Source organism: Erpetoichthys calabaricus, chromosome 2 (genome assembly GCF_900747795.2).
Source record: "Erpetoichthys calabaricus chromosome 2, fErpCal1.3, whole genome shotgun sequence".
Classification (NCBI taxonomy): domain Eukaryota; kingdom Metazoa; phylum Chordata; class Cladistia; order Polypteriformes; family Polypteridae; genus Erpetoichthys; species Erpetoichthys calabaricus.
This window is the reverse complement of record NC_041395.2, coordinates 59,922,621-59,943,926: the sequence shown is the minus strand read 5'-3', so window position 1 is coordinate 59,943,926 and position 21,306 is coordinate 59,922,621. Positions and strand designations below refer to the sequence as shown.

The window sequence follows — 21,306 nt, the reverse complement described above, 5'->3', positions numbered from 1 at the left end:
TAAATTCTACCAATTAAAAGAAATTTAAGACTAAAGATATCTTTCATGGCAGACACCATATTCCCATATTTCACCATGAGACCTTGAAGTGTCATTCTCTGTACTAGGGCCCCCTCATTGCTGCACTTGATTTCACTGTAAATGCTGAGCCTTCATTTCTTTCTCTGTTCCTGTAAAATCACTTTTTTTTATTCAGTAAAAACAAACATCAAAACAAAGAGACAATGGACGATGCTTGAGCATTGTTCCATAAGCCTGTTCCTCCCCCTTTCAGCCCACCAAACTGAAAGTCAAAAGCTACCGTTTATACACTTAGGAACAGTCAAAGGTTGAGTTGTTTTGACACTCTGTCCACAGAGGCCTGACTGAAAAGGCCCCGTTCCAATGAAGTACTTGAGTTAGCTGACTTCATTAGGCAGCAGCTCTTTCAGTCTGTTTGCCACTTCAGTCCCATGTTTGAAAAGCCTATTTGGGAGCCGATATTGTTTGTTTAATAGAGCTTGTTACTTAGGCCTCTTCATTGATTACGACTCAGAGAGACAGGCCCATGAATGTGGAAGAAGGTGGCTGTGGGGAAAAGAAGTGACGCTGCTGTACTGCAGGGATTTGAAACATGTTTAAAAAAGTGTCTGAAAAGCTAAGAGAAGGGGAAAAGTCCGTCTTGACTGAATGCCACCAGTCCTAAAGAAAATGTGAAGATTATTAATGACTGTACTGAACAAAAAGCAAGCAATTACTAATTAGGCAGTAACTTTTTATGAATGATTTTACACATTTATGAAGAAATACAAAAAAAAAAGTAAACATAACTGTGTAAGAATTGCTGACCAGTTTATATAGAGATGTTTTCCTTCTACGTTTATCATTATTTCTAAGTGATTTTACAAATGAAATTCAAACATCTTAAAATCTTAAAATTTCCTTTGGCACGCAAAACCTGAAACTTCAACGTAAAAGACTGCTTGAATCTGAAATGTGAATGGAGAAGGCTTTGATTTTCATAAGAGAGAATGGCAGGGTTGGTGATGCGGCCTCACAACTCTGAAGACCAGGGTTCTATCCTTGACTTGGCAACAGTCTATTATCTTCAAATCAAGAGAGGTTTCTACTAAACAACATGTGCTTTATGTTAACCAACACCCAAAAATTGGGTATACATGTGGTCAAATTTAAGAGATTAATAATGTAAGTCAAAAACATGGTCATCTGTCAAGATGGTAGATTCACTTAATATTTCCACTTCTTCTACTTTCATACAATTTGCTGTTGGTTTTGCTTTTGTGTATTTGTCATTATGTTCATGCTTTTATTACATCTTGAATCGACTGCTGCAACTCCCTACTGGCAGGTGCCCTTCTAATCTGTCATCACAATTTCAGTTGGTTCAAAACACTGCTGCAAGAGTCCTAACACAAAACAGCAACAGAGAACACATAACACCCATCCTTCTCCATCTTCACTGACTCCCTGTGTCTTACAGCATTGAATATAAAATTCTGTTACTAACCAATAAATCTATAAATGGCCTTACACGGGAATACATCATTAACCTTCTCCATCACTATGTCACTTTTGGCAATCTAACTGCGCCCACACTAATCTGCACTCTTTGGGTGACAGAGTTGCCAGTTCTATTGAAACCAGATCAGTTAACTCAGTTCATTCTTTTAAAAGACAACTTAAAACTCATTTGTTTACAAAGAGTATTTAACTTACTATAACATGCTGACCATTCTTACAATATACCATCTCAGACCTGGGGGCTGAGGATGATTTGCAATTATATCACAGAGTATGTTTTGTTCAGGGTTTTCTTGTAGTATTTTGTATCATTTGTATTTTTATTCCGGGTTATTGTCTCTTATTCTTATTAAAGTTTTGTGTGTCCTGTATTTATCTTTATTTAGTGTAATGTTGTATATCCGCTGTTGTTCATTTTGAATTTCTGTGGAGTGCTTTGAACCTGGGAAAAGTGCTACATGAATAAAATGTATTATTATTATTATTGGTATTGAATAATAATTTAAATTACTCTATGAAGTGCTACAAATCATCCTTTTCAATAAAGAGTAATTGAAGAAATCAAAATAGAATCATCAATTTTCTGAATACATTTTGCTGTAACCAGATGATGCTGTGCCACATCCTTTTTGGTAGCATTAGACACATAGTAAGATATTTGGTCATCTTCAGACCAACTCATGTCCCCTATCCCTGTTTATTGTTCAATTACCTTAAAATGATTATGCTCCAGACTTGTGAGAATTCCAGAAAAACTGAAGAAAATTCATGCTAGTGCTGTCATCTAAATCAAAAGTTGAGGCTAGCATAGTTGATACTTGTTATGAACTCGACAGTTCCCATACACAAACGTCCCAATAGTCACTCAAATTGCACGCTAGAGGGAGAAATTGTCAACCATGACTAGTCACACAAAAAGGGCAATGAAGAATCTTTATAAATAAAAGATTTAACGAAAATCCACTACAGCACAAACATAAGCTTCAAGGAGTACAAGGCAAAAGATGTCAACTCTTTCAAAAGGCAACCCCAAAAGCGAACAAAGTCGCAATCCAAAGAGGCAAAGTCATAAAAACTGATCACATCTTCAAAAAATCCAGTAAACCACAAAAGCACAGAAAACCACAATAGAAACTCACATGAGTACATTCACAGTGAATTGCAAGGGACTGTGGGTTGTCCACACCTTTATAGGGCTGAGGGTAGTCTCTTAATGGTCATCGGCACATGGCACTGCCTCTTGGGGGACCAGCCATAAAACACACAAATTATAAAGAAAAGTACAAAGATACACAAAAACTAAATGACCAATTTTAACATAAACAAAATAATTAAAAACAGACATGAAAACGGCACTTGAACCCCAGTCAGGGGAGGAATCCTGTCTGAGATACAACAATATTATAAATATTATTTTTTTTGTAAATATTCAAAAATGCATTAAAAGTTCCAGTGGTTGCATCTTTGCTTCCATATTACTTTAAAGAATCCTTTAATGTTCCTCAAATCCCCTTTCATTTTTTTAAATTACTTTTTATTTATGGTCACAGAGTTTCATCTAGGATAAAAAAAGCTATTTATAATACATTGTGTATCATTTGTAAATACTGTGTAATGTAAACACATAAAAAGAAATAAATCTGTGCTGTCCTGTATATTGGGTTTACCCATACTTTTCAGATGGGTCACTTCTACAACAGCAAACATAATTTGTCAAAAAAAATGGGCTTGTGAACCCTAAAGAGGTTACTTATAATTGGTCAACAGTATTACAACCAGTCATCAATCCCTTTCTGTAGCCTCCAGCAAAGATCTCCTAATTCTCTTTTATATTAACTTGGCAGGGCATCACATTGGCACAGTAGTCAGTCATGGATTCAGCATCCTGGGCTTGAATCCCATGCTCGATTGTTGTCTATAAAGAGCATTCATGTCCTCCCAGTGTCTGCTTGAGTTTCCCTCCCACATCTCAAAGAGGTGCAGGTTAGGTTTAACTGGCAATTCCAATTTCCCTGTGTGTACATGAGTGGACCCTGCAATGGACTAGCTCCCCATTCATTGTTGGCTCCTGACTTCCACCCAATGCTGTCACAACAATGAAATGGATCAAACAAGATGAGAATATTATTAAATATATTGGGCACTGTTTGTCTGTTATCATTTCATAAGTGAAACGATTAAATTCTATACAGTAACTCCCTGTATTAACATTATGAACTTACAACACATTGTTATGGCTCCTGAATGAGACCAGAACTACATAAAACTCTTTATCTGAACTTGAATGTTTATCACACCCATTCTCTATGTGACAGTGCACAAACATTAAACACTTCTTGATTCTCACTTATTTTAATAATCATGTTTCCCCCAAAGGATTTGAAGCTATGTCTGTAAGAAGTATGGATGCCCATGTCCTCCAGCTGAGGGGAAGAGAGGCACTTTTCTACAAAAGACCTCACACCACAGAGGATTCCACACTTGAAATACAAAAGGATGCTTTTTCTTATTGGACAGAAACTGCTTTGTTCTGTTGATGATTTTTAGAGTGTATCAAAACAAACACTGAATGGGATGCAAGTAGGAAAGCAAGCAGAAAGATCCTTCCATGAAACAAAGCACTGTTGAGTAGAATTACTTGGTAGTTTTAAATGAATTTTGAATATGTAAACTTTAATAAATGTTTCAGAAAATTCAAACAGTAGGTATGATTGTAACAGCTCAAAACTTCATAGAAGTCCATAGTGACTCCAAATTTTTTTTTATTGTTTAAAGGATAGTCCTGCTATGAATTTTAAAAATTTGATTGCTTGGATAATGTACACAACAATGCCATGGCTTTTACTTAAAATAAATGTGTTAAGAAGTGCCTCTGGGGGTCTTTTCTACCTACTCCTATCTGGCATCTTATTGTTAGATTGATTGATTGACTGATTGATTGATTGATTGGCTGTATTATTTGTCCTGTGAGTCTATATCTTTGTTTTTTATGTTTCTGCTGCTACTGCATGTATCTGAATTTCCCCATGGGATTAATAAAGTTTATCTGATTTAATCTAATTTAAATTGCTGAGATTAGTCAATGCCATGTTTTTTACATTATGCTCGAATGCAATAACTGGCAATTGATGGTGGCCTTATGGCACTGTGGTTGTGAGCTGTCATTGCTTATTTGTTTATTTTCCATCAATCCATTTTCCAACCCACTGAATCCGAACACAGGGACACAGGGGTCTGCTGGTGCCAATCCCAACCAACACAGGGTGCCAACCCACCATAGGACACACACACAAACCAAGCACACACTAGGGACAATTTAGGATCGCCAATGCACCTAACCTGCATGTCTTTGGACTGTGGGAGGAAACCGGAGTACCCGGAGGAAACCCACACAGACACGGGGAGAACATGCAAACTCCACGCCGGGAGGCGAACCCAGGTATCCTAACTGTGAGGCAGCAGCGCTACCACTGCGCCACCGTGCCGCCCTATTTGTTTAATATCTGTCTTTAAAATAACTCCAGAAAATGAATTCATGAAAAGAAACCAGTCATGTCAATCCTAACTTTTAATTTGTGATAAGGGGTTTGGCATCAGTGAGTGTCTTTTACTGCAGTGTACACATTCTGAAAGCTGCCTAAAATAGCCTTCTTTTCTGTTGACTGCTGGGATATGATGCCACAGCTTTCCATTGCTTAATTTAACCTGTAAGGTTGTCTCTTCTTGCTTCCCCCAGTTCACCCCAGCCTATCCCAATTTAAGACAAGTATAAGACAGCCTTTGAGACTCCACTACTGTACAGGCCTCATTCTGCTTTTGTCCTATTTATACTACCATGGCATGCCGTGCCACATCATTAATCTTTCAAGTCAGCAACAGCACCCCTACGCCCTGCTTCTGAACTCCACACAAGAATGAAATGCCATTGCCTACCATATTAAGATAATATCTGAATTCATTCATCATGACCTGATACTTATTCAGCTGTCTGCCCTTATTACTGTAACCTTCGTCTCATTGGATACTGCTGGGCCAAAATGAAGCAGCACAAAACAGTTGCATAAATAAGGAAAGACTACTTCTGCGGGCCACCCAACAACAACAGCTCTAAATGCACAGTTTCACAACTTCATCTTACAGACGATTTTCCCAATTGGACACACTAGATAATACAGGAATGCATAATGACAATTCTTATGAAAACAGCATATACAAACCAGGCATTTCCACTTGAGCTAGACATTTACTGTAGGCAGGAATGGAAGCAAGACTAACCACAAACAGGAAAATTTGGGGATTTTAAGTATCTTGCCCATAAAAATTAAGTAAAAATATAGGTGGTTACGTCTTGATGATGGACACTTTTGTTTGCTTAAGCAGCAACAATGATGTTTTAAAAACCCATAGGTCTTATCTGATAGACTGCCAGCTGACTCACGGATCATTTCAGTAACAAAGAGCTTAGGTCTCTCCTGTTGATGAAAAGAAACTATACTCATTTTTGCTTGTTTGTGACATTTTTTGCTGTTTATTTAAAATGAAAGAAACACTTCAGTCAATTCCAATTTTTGTGTTATGAGGGTGAATGTCTTGCTATGCCTAACATGTAATAATTCAAGCCAAATCTTAACACCTTTTAACAATTTTTATAATTACATTTAACCTTGAAAAGAAAATGGAGCAAAACAGTTGTGTAGTACTCAGTTCTTTTGCCTTAAACTGTAGCACCAGAGGCCAGGGTTCAAAGACTAGGCAATGCACAGTCTGTCCAAGGTGTACCTGTGCTTGCATGCAATTTCCATCAGTTATTTCACTTCTCCTCCCAAAGACAACTGAGGAAGAGTCTAAAATCTGTTTATGTTTACTATTGCTTAAAGTCCTGATTGAATGGCTTAGTATGGGAACTCTGATTTTCCTCCCAAAGACGTGTGTCAGGATCTAAATATGTTTGTGTTCACTATTGCTCAAAGTTACACTTTAAAGGAACAATCAACTCAAAAATTCTGTACTTTTATATGTTAATTAGCCCGTGAAGTTTGTAATGATGGCTGAGAAAAATTTCTAATCTCATGATTTTATTTAAAACAGAAAGAAAAACGTTTATAAATATTGTTAAACAGATACTTTTGCAATGTCAGTGCAACAGAAACAGCAACCACATTCCCATAACTTTTGAACTGAAGACAGGGTACTTGACCAGTGAATGAGGGAGAGATACAAATCTTCAGTTCAAAAGTGCAGTATTATGGAAAAGTGGTTTCTGTTTATGATGTGCACTGATAAGTATGGAAGTATCTACTTAATTATTTTTTAGTAAAAAATGCATGTGTTTTTCACATATGGCTGAATAATGGACACGAGTAACATGGGTTTTTTTTTTCTTTTTTCCATGGGTGTTTTTTGCATTGATTTGCCATTGCACAGCATTGGTCACGATAGCATTCTATTATGTCATTTCCATTCTGCAAGAAAAAGTGAGATTTAAATGTATTCCCAGTCATTATTATAAACATGGGTTAATATTAAAAAAGGAAAAAAATGGCAATTAACATGTTCATCTGTGGGATGTAGGGGGAAAACGCGAGTCTCCATTGGAAAACTCATGTTGATACAGACTTTAAACAGAAGTTAACCACGTGCAGCAGGATCTGAAGCTAGAATCCATGAGGCACCGGCCATTAAAACATTTAGGCATAATCATTTTCTTAAATAAGCACATTAAGTATTTGTCTTGTAGAAGTGGTAATTTTTTGGTAGTTCTGTAAGCTGTTCATGTGTTTAATTTGCAACTGTTTTGTCTCTTTTTTCAATTAATGTTAAACTGGATGATTGTCTTGTGTAAATTACAAAGGTTTGGTTTCATCAAATATTCTTTAAAGAAAAAGCATTTCAATAGCTTAGGCACCTCTCAGTATTAATAATTATGACCTTTGTTCCTTACATAACTGACAGCCATATTACACTGCACTGATATGTTGTTCTAAGCCCGACTTTTGTAAAAATAAACACCAAATTTGTGTAAAGGGATCAGTCTCTTGACTTTCATTCATTATCAGTGACACATTTACAGCCTATTAGCAACTTCCTCACCAAAGGTAAACAAAAAGAAAAGATTATTCAATAATTCATCCAATCGACATTAAGAAATGTGTCTTGTTTACATTCTTAACAAATACAACCACACTTCATAAATAAGAAATGCTTGTAGACTTCAGGCTGGTAAGAGAAGTACAGTCTCAGAAAAAAATACAATTATTAGAGTAAGATCAAAAGGGAGACAGTCAAGGAAAAACCTTTCCTCCCAAGATCCTGAACAGGATTAAGCAGTTTTAAAGAAAGAAAGAAAGAAAGAAAGAAAGAAAGAAAGAAAGAAAGAAAGAAAGAAAGAAAGAAAGAATTATCAACTAAAGCTCACATACAGCAAAATAATTGCTAATGCATAGTTCAAGTTTGGCAGCACGGTGGCGCAGTGGGTAGCGCTGCTGCCTCGCAGTTGGGAGACCTAGGGACCTGGGTTCGCTTCCCGGGTCCTCCCTGCGTGGAGTTTGCATGTTCTCCCCATGTCTGCATGGGTTTCCTCCCACAGTCCAAAGACATGCAGGTTCGGTGGATTGGCGATTCTAAATTGGCCCTAGTGTGTGCTGGGTGTGTTTGTATGTGTCCTGCGGTGGGTTGGCACCCTGCCCGGGATTGGTTCGTGCCCTGTGTTGGCTGGGATTGGCTCCAGCAGACCCCCGTGACCCTGTTTTTGGATTCAGCGGGTTGGAAGATGGATGGATAATTCAAGTTTTATAAGCCTCCATATAAATGGAAACAACATTACTGTACATATTTTTATTAAAGATCATCTCACAATCCTTAACCAGATTAAACAGATTTTGAAAATGGATGGATGGATAGTACTGTATTACTAGATTACTAGATGTGCACACTGATTCAGTGGCTGACAATGCTGCCCCACAGCTTCTGATCTTCCTCTATGTGAAGTGTACTTGTTTTCTTTTCGTTCATGTGCGCTATCTCTCGGTTTGCTCCTGGCTCCCATAGATGCGTGTTTTAGTTTAATTTGTGAATTTACGCAGTAACTTTGGATCTGCTGTCCTGTCTTTGCCTCCCCATAAGCCAGTATGCAGGTTCAGAAAATGGACAGACAGATTGATAATGTAGTACTATTATTCCTTTATTCATTTCTGAGCTGTTTCTATCCTGCTTGTTTCAACTTCTGCTGTATTGCTTGAAGTCTTAAAAATTTAAGAAAATAAAATGGTTGAAAATAAAAGAGACATTTTGAAGGGAATCCTGACAGCTGCAATTTATGACAAGTCTAACAAGACACAATTAACCTAAGATATTTGGCTTGAGTGATTTGAGTCCTGGGACTTCAGAATGGCCATTTCTCTGTCTATCAAAGGAAAGCCATAAAGATATTAGGTCACAGCAACCAGTCCATTAGCAATTGCAAACATACCAATACTCATTTAAGAGGTTAAAATGTTTGCCATGCAAATGGAAATGGGTTTAAAGCACAGGCTTTTAGATACAAATACAACTACAAAGCACATCAGATCCAAGAACAAAGACTGCCAAAAACAAGTTATTTCCTCAGCCAGTAAAGGTGCTAGAAGTGCACTTTGTAGAATAACATTTGTAATACCAGCCCAGCCTCTTTGAACATACAGCATTAAGGAGGCATTTTGATCTTCCATGAAAACTGCCCCAATCCTGGCTGCTTTAAATAGAAAACAAAAAAAATGACAGTTTCTGTTTACAATGTTTTTTGACTTGTTACTTCTGAATCATCGATAAGAATTTTTACAAAATCAGTTGCTATGAGTGAAAAAGACAGCCCATAATTTCCATGTAAATTGATGTATGTTTTCTACTGAATACAATGAGGTTATGTACTTTAACACATTTATGCTTATCATGTTGCATGTTACTTGGACATACAAGTAAGAATTATACTGTACACATGACAAAGCTACTGTTACAACTAAATGATTGAGTCCCTTAGTCACCTGGCATGTAAACTGAATTATAACATTTGGAAAAGTGGGGAGGAGGGTGTATTAAAATAAAAACAAGGAAGATCACTGATATTTGTTTATGGAAATATAAAGAATGTCATCTTCAGGTGACTTTCAGTGATTTGGCTCAATACATTTTAGTGATTTTATTTTTCAGAGCCCTGAGTTCAAATTCTAGGTCCTCCTCACGTCTGTGTTAATTTTTCTTCTAGTACATTGATTTTCTGAAGGTGAAAATAACTAAGGCGAGGTCCACACTGCCACATTTCCATTTAAACATGGAGTTTCTAGCATTAACCTTCACCTACACTGAATATCCACACATCAGCAGCAAACTATTTAAAAGGACTATTAAGTGAAAAATTCAGAACCCAGTGAAAATCAGATTCCCTTGTGTTTTATGCTCTTTCAAAACTATCAGTGAACACAGCAGTCCGATAGCACATTCATAGCTTTGAAAAGAAGATATTCAGTCAGGGAGTGAGTGGCTGTAATGAGCAGGATCCAATCAGGGAAAGGCCACGAGATTAGAACAAACCAATCAGAGTGCAATTAGAGTATTGTTTTTAGAAAAACTGTGTTCATGACCGCTCATACCAAAATGTCAATGTCATGATTTCAGGAGTATCTGGCTTTGGGGACTGTTTTAAAAAGTCATCATTTTCAGGGATCAAAAACAATGCAGCAGTGTAGACAAAAGCTGAAAACGTAGCCAAATGTATGGTTTTAAAATGAAAATTCATTAGTGTGAACAGGGCCTAGCCCTATTCATCTGAGTGTGGCTGTGTGCATGGACACTGTATATAGGGATGGCTTCAGAGTTTCACCTAATCCTCCTGGGATAGGCTCAGTGCCTTATGACCCTTGACTTGATTAAGTGTTATCGATAATTTTTGGGTGGATGGATCTTTTTTTTCACTGGCTAGGTTTTAATCAAATATGAACCTTAAAAATTAAAATCCAAATTGCTAGGCACTGAAACCAGTCAGATGTTACAGTGCATTGAGTCTGGCGCTAAAGCCTCATTATGATAGTATCAGGCAGTAAGTTATCAGAATCCACAAGGCTGCACTTCCTAGCTGCATAAGCAAGGAAAACTGAATTGGAAGCATTTTGACAAATCACTATAATTTAAACTGAATGGAATTGATAGAAACAGACAAAATCCGTTCTGTATTGCCTATGATAAAAATTATATATCAACAGATCTGTGAGTTAAAATATTCCTCCCACCCTGCTATTTTCAGTAACTGTTTCATCCTTCAGAAGGTCACAGACACAGGAACTAAAATGAGCCTATACACTGGGCAGCAGCCAGTTAATTACAGAGCAACTACCAAATCTGCCTATTTATCTTTAGGCTGTTGAGTGCAAACCTGAGCATGTAGGAAAAATCAAGAAATCACATTGACAAAATGAAAACAAATACTTGAGTTTAGCATCTAACTCTGCACCCATAAGCTTAGATACAGTGTCATTTAAAGGCCAGTTAGGAGGGTGATGATGGGCAAACGTCCACACCTAACACTTGTGTCATGTGTTTCAGGTAAAGAAGCCCATTCAATCTACGGTTCTTAGTGAAAAGTCTTCTGGTTTCCCATCTTATTCAGTACAACTAGGATTTAGGGTTCAGTGGGTACTCTCCTTCCTGTATTACAATACCTCTTTTTATTATCAGGGCATCTTCCATAAAGCTATATATTTGCTTCATAAACAACAAGCTTGGAGAAACTGGCATATCTGGTTAACACCAAATCCCACTGCTGCATCACGGTATGGCACTGAGCTTGTGCAGTAGCTATACAAAAAAAATTACACTGAACAACGATTTCTTTTAAATATTTTGCTTCCTGGAAAATTTAGGTGTTTATGACAGACAGCCCCAAACTGAATACAAATACTGTATAATTTCAGATTGAAGGTATAACATAAGAATTACCTTTTATTGAAACTAGTGTGTTTCATCTCTTAATGATGCTGACATATTGCATTAGTTCAAATGAGCTAAAAACATTTTGCTGTTGATTTTCATTTGTATTCTGTGCCTGATGCTTCTCTTTTCAGTGTCCAACAACAGTTGCCCAGCATTGATGGATTCCACGTGCTCTGATACTGCTTTTCCATTGTTGCAATGTTTTGGTGAAACATCTCATTATGTTCACCACTGACTGCACCAAAATTAGCAGGAAAGAATTCCAAGTGTGAATGCAGAAAATTCATCTTTAGTGACAGGTTGTGCTTCATGGTTTCATATGCTTGAACCATGATGTCAACCAGCTGGACAGAGTTTGGTGATCTGTAGTTGTCAATAAAATTCTCAAAAACATCCTTAAACACCTTCCATGTGATTTCCTCTGAGCCCAATAGCAGATCTTCAAACCGCTTGTCACTGATGATATGTCTGATTTATGGACCAAGAAAATGACATTCTTAATCTTGCTATTAGTTATTTGTGGAAACATCTGTCTCAAATATGGAAATCCTTTGTCTTCCCTGCTGTTTGCTTTCACAAATCAGTCTAAATTTAAAATGAAGAGGATGGGAAAAGTGATTTATGTGCCACACTTTTCTGCCCTGGAACCAGAGCTTATGGAATGACCAGTTCTTTTTAATGTAATGAGACTTTTTAGCGTGGTCGTCCCATTCACAAATTAAACAATACTTGGTATGTCCAAGCTTCATTTCTTGTAGCAATGCCACTACTTTCAAATAACTACAGCCATTCCAATGGTAATTTTCATAGTGCATGTGTATGTTTGCAACATGACGGGAAATTTAAAAGATAGGGGACTGCATATAATGAAAAATTTAAAGGTGATTTTTGCGAACAGCCGGCCAATATCTACAAGATACACCCAAAAGTGTTCATAAAGTAAAATCTTTGTTGTCCAGTGTTGCTGCTGAATACACACACTAGTACAGAATAGTGCTCAATAAGAAAGGATCAACACACACTTAAAAGCAATATGCTTTTAGCAATGCGCAGTTCAGAGCAGCTACATTTTATACAGTTCTTGCAATATGTACATACGGTCGAAGAGTGCAGCTACAAGCAGCTGGGTGTATCTGCCTCATCTGGAATACAGTAATGATGACACCATATATTGTGCCCAGTTTTAAACTACCTTATCTTTCAAACTATAAACTTTTTAATATTACTTTCCCATTTTTGCACAAAAGAAACACAACATGTTATTAGTTAAGCTCATTGCCATCTTTCTCTTCTGATTTTTTCCAAACGAGCCCACAGTCTTCAGACCACTTTTATCTTAGCATTCATAACAAAGCAGTATTAACTTGGGTCTATCCATGGGATACTCTGTCTTGCCAAATCAAATAAAAATATGATGAATGCCTTTTATCATTACATTCTTTCATTAATAAAAGACTTATGGTTTTTAAATGAATGGTCTATCTACTCACTCTTCAAGGGAATTTAACTGCACTTCACGGGTGTGTGTTTTGGTGGCCCCTTTTGTTAACATGTCACTGTGATAAGTGATTGTGAAAACGAACTGCATAAAAGCCAAGAATTCATACATCACGTGCAAACAATTTGGAATAGTCCTCCTTCACCCACATCTGTAGAAATGTTAATGCAGAGATACTCAAACTGGATAAAGTCATAATGAAACTCTTAACCAACACCCCTCCAATGTGAAAGTCAAACAAACCTGTTTATAGATCTTGACACACAAATCTATAACATCCTTGAACTCAGAGTCATCCACATATAAAGACTGCTGTGATGCTGCTTTGATCTCAATCTCCTCCCTACTCAGGAATCCAACCCACAGCTCAAGCAGAGAATGAGACAAGATAATCTGGAAACCAGTCAGTTCATTTGTTATTTATTACCCTTGTATTCATACCCAAAAATAATAATAAGCTTTGGAAGAGGTTAATATCATACCAACAATACCAACAACACTTATTTACTAGATGATGCTCTTTGACTACACTGACATATCAGGCAAGACGTAACAGAGATGTGTTTTTGATTAGGTAATCTTTGAAGGTGTCACCTCAACTTCTGGATTCACAAACCTGAGGTGTAACATTCTCATACCCCTGAAGTCACAAGTGTGTCAGCTCAGTGTGGATGGTGGAGGAAATCATGGATTCATCCATCATATACTGTATATAGTAATTAGGCTGTAAAAAATGTTCTACCTGTCCTCCTATTATCAAATCAACTCAATCCATCTCAGGTACACAGGAGGCCAGAGAATTTAACAACAGCTTAAGGTACAATGCTGGAACCAACCCCAAATGGAGTAACAGAAACTGTTTTTGATAAAATGTTTAATAAGATATCTTAAAAGAAATGTATGAAATAATGTGAGCAAATGAACTACTAAGTAATGTTCTATTTTAGGGATGCAAAAGTGTTATTGTAATAGTAGTAGTAGGAGTAGTGCCACCTCTACATGTTGCTGTGAAATTCTTTTTTGCATATTCAACTGATATGTAACAAGTCACCATTCTCTGATACCACCGTAATACATATGTAATTCAATATATAATTTCACTTTATTTAATAGAAAACACAAATCAGAATACCAGATATACTCCTTAATCCTGTTTTTGTGTTCCCAGACAATGACTACTGTGGCGATTTTTATTTAAACCTAACAACTGGACTAACAACAGGCATGTACAGAGGCAGCCTTACCCCTTTGTGCACAAATGTCTGGCACAGGGTCTCAGATGCAGCTTTTCTTGGTTACTCCTTACTGCATGATGTTGATGATGGAGAGTCAGTAGTCTAAGTTTAAAGCAAAAATTGCTCAAAGTCTTAGTTTTACAAATTGATTAAATTATACTTTTATTTTTTGAACATTCATATCCATAACATGTCACAAGGCAGCATAAGGCTTAAGAAAGGAAGATGCCTGGACAAAACATGAGTCCATAACAAGGCACACTCACACATGCATGCACCCTGTCTGACCTAGCCAATTTATAGACATCAATTAACCAAAAATATTAAACAAATATGAATGTAAACACCTGAAGGACTGGGAAAGGACCTCCATAAATTAAATTATTAGTATTATTATTTATTATTATTATCATTATTTACCCTACAAAAGTCACGTCTTTAGAATGTGTAGTGAAAAAAGACTACCCAGAAAAAAAACAGACAGCGACAGAGAACATACAACCTCCACACAGATACTGTACAGTACAGGTTTGGGACTGAACCTGGGTTCCTCACACATATTGCACACACAGAAGTCCCTTGAGTTGCTGAGTTATAAAAATGTCCATTTTGCTTATTTAAGGCTGGCATAATACAGAGACTACTGATCAATTCAACAGATGACAATCAGACCACATGCCAGTTTCATAAGTCTGTGTCAGCAAACTGGTTATTAAATTTATTGAAACAGGTTTTGTGTGTTTAATGACTAGAAATCTGACACAGATTTGAGTATCTGAGGTTATGCTGAACACGCTGAGTATAAATTGTGTTTTCTCAAAATTTTGCTTAAACCTCCAAATACAAGAGACATCCAGAGCATATGTATGCATAATCTTAAAAATAAAGGCATAAGAGTGGCTCTTCAAAGCAATGCCATAGGGGAACCATTTTTGGTTCCCAAAAGACCCATCCACATGAATGTTCCAGAAAGAACCTTTATTTATTTAGATCCATAACAGGCTCCATAAAGTATATGTCCACAAAGAGACGGTAACATATTTGTGAAATACCATTGTGACATGATTTTAAAAGGAATCCTGCTGCATACAGTAAAACAGATTTTCTTAATCTGTTATTGTCCTGCAATTTACCCTACCATACATTAAAGAGTTCTTTTTTTTTCCATATATTAGAAAGTTTTTCAAGAAACAACCAACTTTATATGCAAAGAACCCTTCCCAGAATGAAATGGTGCTTTGTCAGCAAAAGTTCTTCAAAGAACCATTCAACAAAGCCATTAAAGAACTATTATTTTTAAGAGTATATGTGTGCATATATTGTAAATACATAAATCCCACTGATTCATCTGTCCATAGCTGGAACCTGTTTATTCCATTCCATCATCATTTTAAGCATAGGCCTGGGCTAAAAGGATCCATTGCAAGGCAGGATGCATTTTTAGATGGGTCATCCCAACTCTACCACTAGTATGTGCCTCCTTAACTCCAGTTATTCTACATTTTCTGTTCAGTCTACTTGGCAATAAAGTACAATAGAGAAGATATACAGTATTACATCAACCTTACATCTTGACAGCAAAAACACTTAACCAGTTTTATACATATCCTTTATAAGATTAACACTTTTCCAAAGGGCATTTTAAGCATGTTTTTCTATAAATATTTGTACGGGCAGATCAGACGCACTTTAAGCAACTTGCTCAGGGTCAGGTAGTACTGCAAAGCTGGGGAATGACCAGTAACCTTATCAGTTACACATTGATGAATCATAAGTGAAAAATAATGTGTCTTGAGTAAACCTTTATCCAGATCTACTTTAGCAGCCTTAGATGAAAACCTTTTACATTATCAAGAGTCTTAATTTCAAACTACTAAACTTTAATGTACATTATACTGCAGTATTTTATAATTTTACTTTAGGGGCAGGTTTTAGAATATGAACAGCATCTTATGTAAGCATTAAATGAAATAGTGCATGCTTTGCTTTAGAAAACCACCAAACTAACTCACACTCATTTTATCCATTTCATTTCATTTCCGGGAGTCGGAGCCCTAGACAGCCAATTTGGAGCTGCCAGTTAAAAATGTGCGCACTTCATACAGAGAGCACTCAGGTGCAAGATTAAAAACCACAGGATACATTAATGTAATTCAGCAGCACTAACCGTTGCGCCAGCATGCCACCCTGCTACGGGTGATAGTAATGTAAAATGGTTGGTAATCATACTCTCATTACGAAACATTTGAGCAAAAAAATAAATAAATAAATAAACGCCGATTTATTCTGTTTTCTGAAAATGTGTGTAATACATGACGCGGTGCATGTGTTTGGATTTCATTTGGCTGGATAAAGGGCTATGTCCCAAAATTGTTACGGCAACCAAGTACTGGCTGCAACGCATTTTATAAAATATTATAGAAGATCTTTGTAAGCAGAACTAGAAAAAGACATGAGTTTAGCACATTTCGTATACTGGGGAAAAAAGCTCGACACACACAAAGACATATCTAAGCAATGATTATAAAACAAAAGCAATACAAACTAACAGAAGAGAAAACTGGACAGCCTGGCGTTGATGTTCACATTGTGCGCGATCAAAGGCATGTGAGTATAGTATAAGAACATGACAAAGATTTGCTGACAGAGGCAGACGAAACTCTACACCGCACTTCAGCCCGAATGCTTTTTAGCCGCACGTGGTATTTTGCGCTTGACCACAAACGGTTTCAGTTTCCAACGAGATTTGTAAAATATAACAAAACAAGTGAGTAAATGGGATAATAATTAAAATGATAACAATAATAAAAAAAACACATTTGTTAAATTAAAATGAATCAACAGTATAGACGAGAAACAATTATACTTTTCAGACAGCTTGCCAGGCGCCCGTTAGGTCCAAAGATGATTCTTGTTAAGAAGCCGAAATCTACTAAAGCGCAGGATCGAGACAAAATAACATTACATGCACGGCAGAAGCACTTTGATGTCTAAAAAGTGTCACAAAACAGTTGATCGCCAACGCCGTCTGATGGTTCCCTTTTCGCACTTTCTTATGGCTCCAGGCTGTAGTTGGCCGAGAGATGATTACGCCCTTTCGCAGGATTGTTTTCCGTCATTAGTCTACACCTGAGAGAATAAAGAATCTATTGTGGTAAACTCAACTTTGCAGATTCCCGGGGACAAGGTGTAAAAAGTGAAGGTGGCCGAACCTGGCGCTTCTTTCATCTGGGTTCTGAATCCAAGCCAAGTATATTTCTTTTGATATAGCGCCCTGGTTAAACCAGTTTCTGCTGTCTCAACAGTAAGTTAAAGGGATGCCGTGATGCCGAAATCCACTTTTATTTGTGCCACACCACCCAGCAAGACATGTAGGCTGCATACTAATACATAATTTATATCAGCACCTTAATCAGCAAGGTTTACTGTTAATATCCCATTCTCGTTGGTGTGGCAGTGCGATTTAAGTGTTAAACCCAAAGATTATCTCACTGTTGTAAACTAGAAGATAAGCTGGCGCCAAGAAGGCGGGACTGACATAGTGTCCCACACGAGTGTATGTCACAGAAATACAACGTGGGTTAAAAGCTACGGGGGAAAACGTTTGTTACAGTCGCAAATATTTCACGTATACGACACCGATGAATGCCGTTACCCTTTATTGCAAACAGTTACCCTCTTACATTTAGATGTACCGATACACTTCTAAAAATAAAAACAGTCAGTGGGTAACAGGCTACTAACAAAGTCCATGGGGAACTCCCACCCACATTCACATTCATGCACACCTTTCACGCTGAGTACGAGCCCGCCGCACATCTGCATTTTCGCAGTATCAGACGTGCCGTTTCAGACAGCGCCACACATTCTTTTGCACGAAAATCACAGCTGTGCTGGGCTCGCGTTTCCCCACTCAAAAGCTTCACTTCACTCCAGGTTGGATCAGCTCGTGCGATTTTCAGAGACCTATCCCTTTAAAAGGACGTCTTCGGTGGGATATGTATACTGTAGTTCCTGCATTCCAAGCTAGATGGGACTGCTGTTTTAACATGCTGCTACAGCCCCGGCGACAAAGGATGAGGGTACTGAAAGGGCTACACGCAGCTAACCTGGACTTAGGCACCCCAACCTTAATGGACAAGCTGCTACTTCATACATTAACATAAACAAAAACATGCATTGTTTTTAGCCCTTCTCCTAATTTCTATCTGTCCTGTAATATAAATAAGTACAAAACAAAACATCCCTTCTTCATATTGAAACTGACTTGCATCACAAATAATTAATTATCTACGGTATATACGTACACATGTAGCGCACAACAGCAAAAAAGCGCAATATAAATAAATAAATAAAACGTAATACAAATTACTTATTTATACTCACAAACAGATATACGCGAGTACAAAAGTTATGTAACCGAAATATACAAACATACATATTAATGTGTTTTATATGTTTCGAGCAAATCCTTCCCTACTCTACGTACATTTATTATATGCATATATACCCAACCAGGTAACAACACAAACACGAAAAAACCGAGATTTGTTAACTGTGTATCCTAACTGATCCATTCATAAAAAAATGCAGGAAACAAATCCTTGTACATGTAAGCATATATCACATCTTGTTTGCGCACAACTTCTTCAATTTGCGAATTGATTGTGAAGAGCCCTGCACAGCAATTTGGATTGAATCTGATTACTGTATTGATTATATACTATGAGTATCCTGATGTGATCGAAATATAATCACTAAACGTGTCTCTTTATGCTTTCCCAAAAGCTGCAGATACGAGTACAGTACATGCATTCACGTACTCAAAATTTCATTCATACATTCAGTCAGTCATTCCTTCTTCACTTAAAAACTGAGCATCTGTAAATAGGCATACATCTTTAACTCTGTTTCGGCTAATGACGAGCAGTGGTAAAGTGACTAGTCTGTGCATTTACACATAGACTTTGCGATCCGGTGTTTTAATGATCTCCGAGTTCAGAAATAAACAACACTGAGTTATCACACCCTCAAAGTCATCAAATAGAAACAACTGCTTTACATCCGAGATTCACTTTGTGGTCCGAAATCTGAACATTACCAGGAGCGCAGCGCCAAATTTAAAACACTGTAAAAATACAATTTAAATCACTTTGTCACTTCACTGCTTTCAATAGAATCTGTTACCCTTAGTAACAAAACTATAACTTCCAGTACCACACTGCTCAGAGTCTGTCTTATATGTCTAATAAAAGACGGAAAATAGCTGAGACAACACACATGGTAAGAGGCTCGAGACAGAGATGCGTTGGAGTAACAGGAGGTGAAGACTTCAAATATCCTACAGCCGTCGATAACTGAGGAAAGAGCGAGCACGCGTTGCTTACAATTACAACAAACGAATACTGCAGACCCCAAGTGCTAAAGGCAGAAGCGACTAAAACATTTGAAAAATTGCACTTACCTTTAGTCCAGCGAACCAAGGCTAGCATCAAAGTGCCACAAAGCAATGCTGTAAGCCGCATTTTAGAATCTTTCACTCCTTAATAATATACTTTATATGAATATAAACGTATATTATTACTATTCAGTATCAGATTCCTCAGATAATTAAATGTGTCGCACTGATGATCGCAATATGGCATTCAAATCATGATTGAAGAGGTCTATTCTGGCGAGTTGCTCGAGTTGTTTTAAGTCCCTTGTTGAAGTTTGCGAAGTTTCGCAGCTCGCTTGACGTTCTCTACACCGCCAGCCTGCCACTAGCGCCGCTCCGAACATGTTGTGCTATTCTTTTCAATGCAAGAGTGATCAAAAGGAAACTTGGACTGTACCAAGATTGTCATAGGGGACGCCTTATATGAATGGCAAATAAAGTTTTGACCAAAAATTTATATTTAATGCCAAATATCAAATGTAAACTTTTGTATATCTTATATTAAAAGAATTGGGCTTGGCATAAAACCAAGTACCTGTTTACACGTGCGTACCTTCCTACCACAGTTTGACTCCCCCTCTCTTCTTTAGGAGCGTGCCTGACTTTGTTAAGTTGCAGAGCGTTCGCTCGCTGTGTCATTTGCAAAGTTATCGAGTGTCTTTTAGGGGGCCGGTAATCACAAAGGAGAGAGGATTGTGGAAAAATAAAAGCAGAAAAGCGCATTTGTGCGCGTGTGAGTGTGAATTTTGAGCCGGGGACTTGTTTAGGAATTCGTTAAAGATTGACCTATTTTGATTTGTATTTCGTTACCAGAAACTCGTGTAAAGGTAAAATAAGGAATGAATCAGTTTTAGCTGCACAGATATTCACATAAAGTAAACTTTTTACTAAGGTGCGGGCAGCAATTTTTTTTTTCTTAATTTGATATGTACGCGATTTAAAGGCTTGCCATGATGGAAAAATGGGTTTAGAAAATAAGTGGATAGTGATGAAGAGGTAACAAAAGACTGAACATATAGGTGACTTCTCATATATTATTTATTAAGTAAACATCAAACATTATTTAAAGCACACTGCTTACTGTCTTTTTGTTACTCTTCTATTTATATAAAAGTTAAGCAAAAGTAAAACAATTTTGACAACGGGTCACCCTATGTTTCGGACGTTTTCGTTAAATATTGATTAATTTTGTATTAAACATTATTTAAAATTCTGCAGTCTTGGACATTTCTATCAAAATTATTTAAACTAATGCAGACTTTGTCAGAAAATGAAATAAACTGCACTCAATTTTCATGTATTACTGCACCCACAATACTTGTTTACGGTACATATCCGCTCACGTTTCCCGTCTAGGAAAACCCGAGTGTGAATGTGACATATTCTTTCCACGTTCTCATGAGATTCCTCTCACAGTTCATGAAAGCCGTTAAATCGACCAAGAGATAAATATGAGAAACGTGTTGGCAAGAATATCGCCTGCGAAGGATTGGAGTCTTGTCCCGATTTGATTGCTGATAGTGTAAACCAATTCCACATAACACGGTATTGGGAAATTGATGGTGAGAAAAGTGAATCGAAGACATGTAATTGAGCTACCTTTAGAGGTGACCTGAACAAATTCAATACATAATGCAAAGGATAAACCAACCCCA

General features: G+C 37.2%; 1 protein-coding gene across 3 annotated transcripts in view; it reads right to left on the bottom strand.

Annotated features, from left to right (window-relative positions):
• lrp4 (low density lipoprotein receptor-related protein 4) overlaps positions 1-19,981 on the bottom strand; it is a 409,312-nt gene extending 389,331 nt beyond the window's left edge. For all 3 annotated transcript variants that reach the window (XM_028793832.2, XM_028793833.2, XM_051923808.1), the window contains exon 1: positions 19,679-19,981. In XM_028793832.2, coding sequence (XP_028649665.2) covers positions 19,679-19,739 — 61 coding nt within the window. In that variant the 5' untranslated portion in view covers positions 19,740-19,981. The remainder of the gene's footprint in view (positions 1-19,678) is intronic.
• Positions 19,982-21,306: the final 1,325 nt, after the last annotated feature.